The sequence below is a fragment of the Drosophila erecta genome, unplaced genomic scaffold (assembly GCF_003286155.1).
Source record: "Drosophila erecta strain 14021-0224.00,06,07 unplaced genomic scaffold, DereRS2 tig00000021-arrow-pilon, whole genome shotgun sequence".
NCBI lineage: Eukaryota > Metazoa > Arthropoda > Insecta > Diptera > Drosophilidae > Drosophila > Drosophila erecta.
The window spans coordinates 8698735-8708859 of NW_020825198.1; the positions used below are offsets into that span (position 1 = coordinate 8698735).

Below are 10125 nucleotides of genomic sequence, written 5' to 3' on the forward strand. Positions count from 1 at the left end.
GATGAGGGGGCTGTTTGGCCAATACGCAATACACATGTTGTTGATACTGGCGCAGTTGCCACGAGCCCACTTGCCCAAGGTAAATAAATTCTTGGCTTACTTTTGGTCGCCGAATTGCGTCAACTGTTAATTATAATTGCACAAGACAATGTCGCTGCTCTTGAGCCATTGTAATAACTACTAGGTACCATAATTACTGGGGAATGGCCAACTGGGCTGTTCTGGCCAATTTGAACCAATTTGAACCTAACACCGCTTACCTAAACTAGATTTGCCTCCAAAACTTGATGCAAATTAAGACACTTGCTTGAAAGAGTTTAATACAGCTGGACTCAATTATCTATTTATAAATAGAAAATATCCATTACGACCATAAAAGATATAAGAAAATATATATAAATGCTATAAAAGACCTAGTAGCATTATGCAAAAATATTCTTAAATTGGATTAATAAAGTGAAATCCTAGAGAAATGTATTTTTGTAGACCAAATTCGGATTTTTCTCTAATCAAGTGGCTTATAAATAAAATTATTTAATTTCAGCCCCGCGTATGCGTAATTTTTTGTTTTGGTAGGGAACAAAATACTAACAGAGCTTTCAAAACCCGATAACCTGTTGCGCGCCAAAGTAACAGGTTTCGGATAAACATCGCTGTTATTAACATATGTACGTGAGCGCTAACAGCGTTAACAGGTGGATTTTATGTAGAGAGTTGAAGTGGATTCAAAGTCACTATTTCTGATCATTAGTTTCTTTATTCATGAAACATTATACAGAATGAACGAGCACACTTACACACAAACAAAAAACAATCAAAATTCTTTTTGCTCAGCTGAACAACAATTTCCGATCATACATTATTACAATTACTTATCAATTATAACCAAGTTAGCAGCCCTTCAAAGCAAAGCGCGACTTTTAAACGGATTCTCCGACAAGTTTATACAATTGATATCTACGCTACGTTTGATCATTACAATAGGAGTAGCTTACTTAAGATTACAATATGCTTAATATGATCTAACTGAATGCGAAATTGGGTATCAGAATAACTTGGGGCACGCTAAACAATAGGTTTTAGCCATTTATTAGTGTTCGTACATTTAGTTTTCAATTAAATCATTTAAAAATAGTTTGATTTACAAAAACTAGAAGCTACATAAAAACCGCGTCACGATCTCGCGGCACTCATAATGAGATGCGTTTGCTTGGCGCCAGAATGAACAAATTCAATTAATTGCCATGGGGAATCGGGGGGAGTTATTCGGAGACTACTTAACCAAATATTAGTACGTAGGTAATATATGCATAATGAATAATAATCCGGCATGAATGTGTGTGTGACTGTCTCTGCTTGGGTGTGTGGGGTGGTGTGTGTCTTGTGTGTGAATAGGACATGACCGGAACGTATCTAAATTATCGTTACGGGTTCTATCGCTTATCTACTGCAGATATAGCCTATGATAATCGTTGGCGCCAAAGGCGCAGTTGCATTTGGGACACTTCCGCTGCCGCGTTTCATACCGTGTGCGCAGGCAGTCGTAGCAGAAGACATGGAAACACTTTGACAGAACAGCATCCTTCCGCTTCACCTTGCACGAGGGACACGTGAGTGTTTCTTTGTATTCTCGGATCTCCTCAATCATCACCTCGTCAATGGTGGTGCCCGACATCTCCATCTTCTTCATGCGCTCCGCCTTGCGTTTAAACTGCGCCAGCTCCTCCTGCAGCCGCTTGGTCTTGTAGGCCTCTGCCTCCAGCGAACTGGTCTTCTCCGCCACCACTTGCTGCGCCTCCTTCATTTGCGCGTGATACTTTTCGAGATGCAGCTTGAGGTCCGCTGCCGACTGCGCCGATTCAATCGCCTTGCGTTTGTGCATCTCCATGGCTTGCTGCCGCAGCATCAACTCTTTCTCGATGGAGGCGACTGTGGCCTGCAGGCTGCGTTCCTTCTCTTCGAGCTTTCGCAGCACAATGTGCATGGCTTCGATTTGCGTGGTCGCCGTTGTCATTTGATCCTCCAGCACCGTCTTTTCCTCTCTCAGCAGTTTGTGCAACTGGTTGGCCTTGATGCGCTCGGACATAAGCTTAAAGTTGGCGTCGTCCTTCTCACGCAGCTGTTGTATGAGCCGGGAGTTCTGCTCCTGCATGTCCTCGAACGCCTGCCCGGTGACCTCCATCTCGTTTAGCAACGCCTCCTCTTCGTGGGAACCAACAAACGGTCGCGTGTAGTTCGCTGTACCAGGCGCTCCACTGCCCCATGAATTATCCGTGGGCTTGTGGTTAGCCATCTGTTTTTGCAGCTCGTACTTCTGCTCCTCCAATTGCTTAATCTTACGTAACGCCTCCTCGTCGGCCAGCTTCTTCCGTTCCTCGCGCTTGCTTTCCTGAAGCTTCTTTAACTGCTGGCGGAGCTCCTCGATCTCGGAGCGCAGCTTCTTTTCGGTGGCCATCAGCTGGACCTTGTCGCGCTGATCCTTCGATACGCCTTTGTACATATCCAGCAGGAGTTTCATTTCTTTCTGATCGTTCAGCGCTTTTCTGTAAATCAAACACAGTTAAACAGATTATCGTTATTTCTGATAACCAAACCAAACTTACTTTAGTTGCGCCTTCAGATCCCGCACCGTTTCGCTTTCCACCGCCTTGACATCCTTGCCCTTGACAACATCCTTGGAATCCTTGTCGTTTTTGACGGGAACAGCATTGGTAGCAGAAGTTGTTGAGTTTCCGGGTCCAGGGGAATCCTTCTTCTCAGCTGCCGCCGCTTCCCCAGAACTGAGCTTCTCCTGCTTGATGCCGTCCTTCACGTCCTTACCACTGGCATCGTCATCAGCTTCGTCTTCTGCCGAGATATGGTTTTCCTCCTTGATGGCTACGTTGTTGTCGTTGCCGGAATTCGTTTGGTTTGTTTGACCACTGGCGGAAACGTTGTTAGAGTTCTCCTCTTTGACACTCGTGGAGTTCTCCTGCTTGATTTCTTCGCCAGCCGCACCAGTAGCCGCCTGCAACTTGTTGCCTTCGAGCGTAGCTAGAGCATCGGCCAGCTCCTGACGCAGCTTTAAGTTGTCCGTGGAAGTATCCTTGTACTTTCGCTTGTAGCGCTGCACCTCCCCCTTAAGTTGGCCATTGTGGTTTTGCAGAGAGGTGATTAGGTGGCGCATCTCGCGATTAATGGGTGCCGTCTGCTCGTTGGCTGCCATGTTCTGCTCGAACTCAATGCGTAGCGTTTCGTACTCCTTTCGGATGAGGGCTAGAACGTCCTCCATCTGGATCATCTCGCTGCGGACCTTCTTCTGGGCGATAAGTTCCTCGCTCTCCATCACTTCGATTTGTCGCAGATGCTGGTTCTTGCTCGTCTGCAGCTGGTTTCGGGTCTCGTCCAACATGGTCTTTATCTGCATGGACTCGTTGTAGAGCACGGAAAACTGGCTCTGCAGGCACTTGTACTCCGTGGTTTCCACAATTACCGATTCTGGTAACTGTCTTATCTGGAAAGGATTTCATGGATTAATCCGATGAATACAACACATTATATAAAATGTCTAATTATAATTAATAATCCTGTGGATAAGACAATATTTATTTAAAACTTACATCCATTTTGAGCTTCTCCACCTCCTTGAGGGTTTCGCGATGCGTGGCATGGAGCTTATCCAGCTCCTGCAGTCGGTTGTTGGCCAGTTCGCGATACTCCTCCAGCTCCTTTTGCAGCTCCTCCAAGAGCTGGCTATTAACGCTAGTGGTGGCGCCGCCGGTGCCTGTGGAAGTGGGTGTCTTGGCACTATTAGTGCTCTTATTGGGATCACCGTAAATCTGGTGGTAGGCCTTCAGCTTCTCAATGGCCTCGGCCAGATGGTTCTCCAGCTTATCATTCCGGCAATGGATCTTCTCTAGGTCATATTGCAGTTCGTCTATCTGGTTCTTCAGTTCGGCATTCTCCGTCTCCTTGGCGGTGTGCGCGTCCTGGTACTCCTTCATTTTCAGCGACATGGTGTGGAACTTCTCGTGCAGCGAGGTGTTCAGATTCTGTAGCTTGTGGTTTTCGCTCATGATCTCGATGTGCGTTTGCTTCAGCGTTTCCTCCAGCGCATGGACACCGGCCGATGGCGTTGTTGTTTCTGCATCGCCGCTGGACTGCTGCTGTTCCTCCTCGCCGCCGGTCCCCGATCCCGAACCGGACCCAGCTGAAGTCAGACTATCACCTTTCAAGACATGAGTTATCTTCTCATTGCGTTGCATTAACCTATCAATAACCTGTACGATCTTGGCCACCGCCCTTTTGGACACTTGGACGCGGTTGGCCAGCTTTTCGTCCAGCTCCTCCTTGTCCCAGGTGGACAGCTGGGCGAGAAACGAGGTGGTTACCTCGTTCTCATTCCGGTTCTCCAGTTCATCGGCCGTTTCGGCATCGAAGCGCTGCAACAGGACCCGTATGTCCTCGTTTAGCTGATTCCAATACCTATTGACCACGTTCAGAACGGCGTCGTCCTGCGTTTGCCGCTTTTCCAGCTGCTCGATACGATGTCGCAGTTCCGCCTCCGTACGCATCCGCTGTTCGATGCGCTGGGCGAGCTTCTTGTTTTGGAACTCCAGCACCTTGATGTCCATCTCCTCCAGTGTGGACACCGGCCCAATTAGATGGGGCTCGAAGTGCACCTTCTTAATGGGCGGCTGGCCGGCGGCTGCAGCGGCCACCAAGCAGCTGCTGCCGGTGGCGTCGTCGGCGCTCCGTTTCGACATCCTTGCACTGCGGAATAGAGGAGAGAGATGGCGAATTGGACTGATTGCAGTTGTGAAAACAATTGGAGTGCTGAAAATTATTGATTTGCCCATTCGTGGCTGTACTCCATTTTTATTGTGTGCGGTGGAGGCGATGGCGGTAGAGGTGTAATGCTCCCGCCACTGCCGACATCACCAGGCCTGCTGGGTGCTCAAAATCTAGAACGTTGTGGGCCACTCACCTTAATCTCAGGTTTATACACTTTTAACTTAACATTAATTAAGGTTTTCTTTTGCTTTTCTACGTTTTGCCAGGCTTCATCAATATCGAATGCGTGCTGCGGTCACACTTGGGATTTTCACACCGGTACGGTATCATCATTCGCTTTACTCCCTCGCCAGTGATGCCAATATTTTTCTGAAAAAAAGGACAGATTGAGAAAATAAAACGGAAAAAATAGGCTGAAAATTTCAAAAAAGGATGAAAAAACAGGACAGATTTTGTTTATGATTATTATTTATTTAGTTAACTTTTAATTTAATATTTTAAATTAATCTCGAGCTGCAAGTAATTAAATAATAATCTATTATTTTGTCATAATTATATTAGTGAGTGAAATAGTGAGGTCTTTAAAGTGAGTAGTAAAAATTTCCTTAAACAAAGCCTGAAGAATGTTTAACTTACTGTTGGAACACAAAGTTATTGCCGCTTTTAATATTTGCTTAGGAATCATATTTTCTTGTAGCCCTATAATTCCCAACTGGTTCTAGTGAGGACTGTAAGGCATGTCTTCTAATTTACCCGTCGAGCAGTGAGTGTAGTGTATGTGTAGTGTACGCACCGGAGTATGTATGTATGCACGTATGTACGTATGTAAGTATGAAGGATGTATGTCTGCACGTATGTATGTATGTACATATGTATGTATGTATGTATACATGTATGTATGTATGTATGTATGTATGTATGTATGTATGTATGTATGTATGTATGTATGTATGTGTATGTATGTATGTATGTATGTATGTATGTATGTATGTATGTATGTATGTATGTAGTGTATGTGTTACTTGCACAAAGTAGTAAAAATTGTCTTAAATAAAGCCTGAAGAATGTTCAACTTACTGTTGTCTCAAAATGTTTGCTTTTGTATATTAGTTTGATGGTATTCTTCTTTAGGCAATTTGACAAAGTGAGTTCGATATTCATACGATTAAACACAATATCGATAGCATTTTGCTTAAAAGAGATGCCACATAGTTTGCAAACAAAAAAATTTGAAATTATACCAATTAAATTTTAAAAATTCTAACATTGCCTAAAAAGGACAGATTTCCGGATAGAAAAACGTAAAAAAGGACAGATTTCCGGGCTGGTTTGGCTAAATTGGCATCACTGTCCCTCGCATTTGCGTGCATGTTATCGATAACCGGACGTCGCTGCTTATCGGTAAATGTCGAATAGGCAAGTGAAACTAAAAATACTAGACTGTAGGCGCAAAATTTACTGGGTTCGATAATTATACAACAAATATATAGCTTATAATTGAACAATGCAAGGCTCAATTTAGAAACGCATTTAAAAGCCATGCCATTGGTAACTGGAAATCGAAAGTGAATTTCAATTTATTAAGTAATTTGGGTTCGAACACGAAATGCACATGCATCTAATAATTAGATTTTAATTTGATTATTGGTGGCTGGGCTGTGTGGCGACTACTGGGGTGGTGCGGTACTGGAAGTAGTGCTGCCCGACTAAAATGTTTGGTACTTCAGGGCTTGTCGCAGAGTCATGCAGTCGACCTCGTCGATCTTGCAGGTGTTCGCCTTAATGTTGATCTCCTCCTCCTGCATCACCTGGACGTGCATCAGGTACCGCATGGATGCCTTGTTCTCGTTCAGCTTCTGGTTGAGCTTGCAGACGGATGCCTTCAACGCCTGCAGTTCGTTGTAGAGCGCATCCTGGACCATATCGCAGGTCAGCTCCAAGCCAGGACGGTGGGCACGATTGCTGAGCCGCGTCTGGCACAGGGTAATGGCCCTCTGCTTGTCCATCATCTCCTTCTCCAGCTCGGTCATGTTGCGCTGCACCTGATGGATGTGGTCCATGGTGTCCTTGTGCTTGTTCTCCAGGCACTGCTTCACGTGCTTCGTCTCCGAGATCCTTCGCTCGAAGGCCTCGTTTGTCCTGTCCGTCTGGTTCTGCATGTCCTCGCAAACCTGCTTCAGCAGCAGATCGATGTATGCCCGAAGCTGCCCGGCGGACACCAGAGCCTTGGCGTTGGCCTCCAGATTCTCGTACGTCTGCGCCTGCCACTCGGTCAGCGAAAATTGGCTGGGAAAGAAGGTGGAAGGTGGGTGAAGGCATAGCGAAAGTCAAGGAGTCATGGCAACTATCAAGTCGATTTATATGCTTGCAAATAAATCACTTAATTCCAATGCATTGAAATAGTCCCCGGACAACTGTATCCAATATCTCCTAGGAAACTGCGGTTTCATTGTTAGGTTTGACCTTCCTCAATTCGATACCTAACTGAAAAGGGGAACAGCTACTTGGCTGTGTAATGGAATTTATAGGTAAGCTTATAGTCCTTGTACTGGGGCGGAATGAAAGTGGGAGAATATTTCAAATCGACCTACCTAATTATTCCCTAAGAAGAAAACCCCTACCTTTGTGATTGACATATAACCCAGTTTGCAAACACCTACCAGTGCTGTTTGGACAAATCCTGTCCCTTAGCCAGGTCGTGCTGGAACTCCTTGAGCTTCAAGTTCTTCTCGTCGATGGCCAGTGACTTATCCTTGGCGGCCAGATCCTGATCCAGCAGATAGATGGCGGCGCGCAGCTTGCGGATCTGCTCCTCGGCCTCCTTGAGGGCGGCATCGGCCAATCCCTGACAGCCCTTGATCACCTTGAGCTCACGGCGCAGCGAACGGTCCACCTCGTCGTCGCACAGGTCCACCCCGATCCGGCCTTCGCGAAGGATCAGGCACTGCTTGCAAATGGCCAGCGACTTGTCCTTGAGGAACTCAATGCAGTTCAGCACCCGATTGCGATAGGTGTTCAAGGCCTCATCCTCCAGAGCGGCGGTCTTCTTCTGGCGATTCAATTCGTCCACCAGGAATCGGATTTCGCTCGTCCGTTCGCGCATATGGTGTTCCACCTCGCGTTGCCAGTTCTTGGTGGTGTCCTTCGTTTCGTCCACCACGCGACGCGATTCCCTGGGATAAAATAGGGTCACCAACTTGAATCCGCTCCCAATGAAACACGGCAACCGCCCGATATACTCACTCCACGATCCGTTCGGCCAACTTCTCCTGGTCGCAGGTGATCCGAAACTTAATCTTGTTGTTATAGTCCCAGTCCTCCTCGGAATATCTGGGCGGGCACTTGGCCACCGGACCCAAGTGCTTACCGGCCAGCTGCAGGCCGCTGATGCGGCGCGACTTCAGGTTGGGCAACATGTTTCTGTGTGGGATTAGGTGCGATTAAGATTGCATAAGAAGCTCATACAAAATATATGCAGGGAGCGCTTGGCAAAAGGTGAAACTGTCAGAGCAAATCTCTACACTCGATTGTACCCACCTGGCACACTTCTCGAGACCGGGCAGGAAATCGTATGTACCTGGCTGGCTGGCTGCCTGGCTCGGAATCTCAGCCGGAGTCGGAGGAGAGTCGCTGGCGACCTGAGTGGCCTGCCCTCCGCTCCCGCGGGCATGTTAAATCGATTCATGCTAGGGAATTTACGGTTGCCTAGCGGTATTTATTGTTATGTTGCCGACTAACCCCCCATCCCCATCCCCACCGAACACCATTCAGCATACACTGCACAAAATGAAGGTGTTTAACCTAATACTACGATCCCGCGAATGATAGCTGAAGTACACCTCACACTTATATGCGTCTGCGTATATATGAGCAACTATCATATATCTTAGTGTGATAGACGTAGTACGATAATTGGATTATGGAGGACGCACTTTATGCCCCTAGGCTGCTCCTAGGCTCCTTTCCGCTCAGTGTACCAATTCCATACGACAGTGTGCATGTGCTTGTCCAATGCGCTTGTGCCGTGTGTCACCTGGCAGTCAGTCCAATTGGGCACACAGCGCTCAAATCCGCCGAAGGAGCCGCCGGCGGTGCCGCCAGCGGCTGCTCCTGCACCTTGCGGTCCCGTCTTACGGCATGTCTATAAATAGTCCAGTTTTCCCCTTTCGACCGCCGGCGGCGGCGCCTCCTCCTTGATCGATTTATGCTAACATACTTTCGCTTTTGCGCCTCCGTCTTTTGACTTGGAAGCGGTTTTCGTACATTTGAATTTATTGCAAAGTTTTTGCCATTAATTATGCTAATCAATTGCCATTCGCGTGTCCAGGTGGCAATGCCTGAAAATAAAGAACCGCCGATGATTGGTTTTGGCATTTGAAATGGCTGTCCACAAAAGGCACTAGCAAAAATTGAACCCACTCGAATTGATTGGAGGAAACAACTAAGCAATTAAATAATATTTACATTTCACTTTCATTTACAAGCTCATATAAGGTTTCCAACTTAAAAATGTTCTTTTGCTAAGAGACATTTAACATTATATCCAGCCTTCAGTGGTTCTCAAACCTCCTCAGCACAGTTTGAGAGCCGCTGACAAGCCCCCATTTTTCGGTTGACGGCGCTTAAAAGCTCCGAAAGCTTCGCATTGAGACCCCCAAAACAAGAATTTCGTTTTTTTTTGTAAAATTAAGTTTTAATATATTACGATACACATTTGCCATATACATCTTTATATCCACATAGTCGCATATACGCACTGCGCTTACAGCTAAACGATAGAAATGTACAATTTAATTAACTAGGATCTCTGGCTGTCGACGTTGCAATGCTCGCTTTGTATCTTTTGGATTCTCGCGTTTCGTGTTTCGTTTGGCTTCAACGATCTTATGGCTTATGGCAGCTCTCATCCAGAACTCTTTATCGACTGGGCTATTTCGGTGTGCAATTAGAGCCGCTTAAGTGGGCCACGCCCCCTTTGGACAGTACTTCCGCCTACAAAATACAAAATATCTATAATCAAGCCTTTTGTTGTCTCGCTGCCTCAGTGGTTTTCGGTTTTTTGTTTGTTTTATGGCTTATTAACAGTGAACTTTGAAATTCTTCGAATCCTATGCTGGCCGTAGCTTCAACTCGGGGATGAGTCCATTGCGGAATCGGGTGACTGGATAACTAGTGGGTTCACTTAGCCGGACTGTACAGTTTGGGGCACTTGGCCTGAACCAGATCTTGGTTGTTGGAGCTGCGCACCCTGGCAATGTGAGCTTTGAACGGCAGATGATCTGTGCTGGCGGATCTGTTTCAATTGGTTAACTTGGCTATCTACGAAGTGGTGTAACTCTCTGCACTTAGTGT

The 10125-nt window shown here is 46.4% G+C and overlaps 2 protein-coding genes across 3 annotated transcripts; both read right to left on the reverse strand.

The window, feature by feature from the left end:
• Positions 1 to 1055: 1055 nt before the first annotated feature.
• LOC6544634 (E3 ubiquitin-protein ligase Bre1) lies at positions 1056 to 5120 on the reverse strand. Its single transcript, XM_001971988.3, has 4 exons — positions 4967 to 5120; positions 3600 to 4752; positions 2604 to 3493; positions 1056 to 2543 (listed from the first exon to the last, which is right to left on the reverse strand). Exons 2-4 carry the CDS (start codon positions 4743 to 4745, stop codon positions 1445 to 1447), a joined length of 3135 nt encoding a protein of 1044 aa, XP_001972024.1. The 5' UTR covers positions 4746 to 4752; positions 4967 to 5120; the 3' UTR covers positions 1056 to 1444.
• A 1198-nt stretch (positions 5121 to 6318) lies between these two features.
• LOC6544635 (tektin-1) lies at positions 6319 to 8409 on the reverse strand. 2 transcript variants are annotated; one of them, XM_001971989.3, is made up of 4 exons: positions 8311 to 8409; positions 8017 to 8193; positions 7434 to 7946; positions 6319 to 7059 (listed from the first exon to the last, which is right to left on the reverse strand). In XM_001971989.3, exons 2-4 carry the CDS (start codon positions 8187 to 8189, stop codon positions 6480 to 6482), a joined length of 1266 nt encoding a protein of 421 aa, XP_001972025.1. In that variant the 5' UTR covers positions 8190 to 8193; positions 8311 to 8409; the 3' UTR covers positions 6319 to 6479. The 2 variants fall into 2 exon arrangements, with proteins under 2 accessions (XP_001972025.1, XP_026833597.1); XM_026977796.1 differs by having other exon boundaries at positions 8351 to 8382.
• Positions 8410 to 10125: the final 1716 nt, after the last annotated feature.

Excerpts from the sequence above, each read along its gene's own strand:
- LOC6544634 (XM_001971988.3), bottom strand. The coding sequence starts at position 4,745 with ATGTCGAAACGGAGCGCCGACGACGCCACCGGCAGCAGCTGCTTGGTG. Across the intron at positions 3,494-3,599 it reads TGGAGAAGCTCAAAATGGAT|ATAAGACAGTTACCAGAATC; the intron begins GTAAGTTTTAAA and ends AATCCTTTCCAG. Across the intron at positions 2,544-2,603 it reads GATCTGAAGGCGCAACTAAA|AAAAGCGCTGAACGATCAGA; the intron begins GTAAGTTTGGTT and ends TTTGATTTACAG.
- LOC6544635 (XM_001971989.3), bottom strand. The coding sequence starts at position 8,189 with ATGTTGCCCAACCTGAAGTCGCGCCGCATCAGCGGCCTGCAGCTGGCC. Across the intron at positions 7,947-8,016 it reads TTGGCCGAACGGATCGTGGA|GGAATCGCGTCGCGTGGTGG; the intron begins GTGAGTATATCG and ends ATTTTATCCCAG. Across the intron at positions 7,060-7,433 it reads GATTTGTCCAAACAGCACTG|CCAATTTTCGCTGACCGAGT; the intron begins GTAGGTGTTTGC and ends CTTCTTTCCCAG.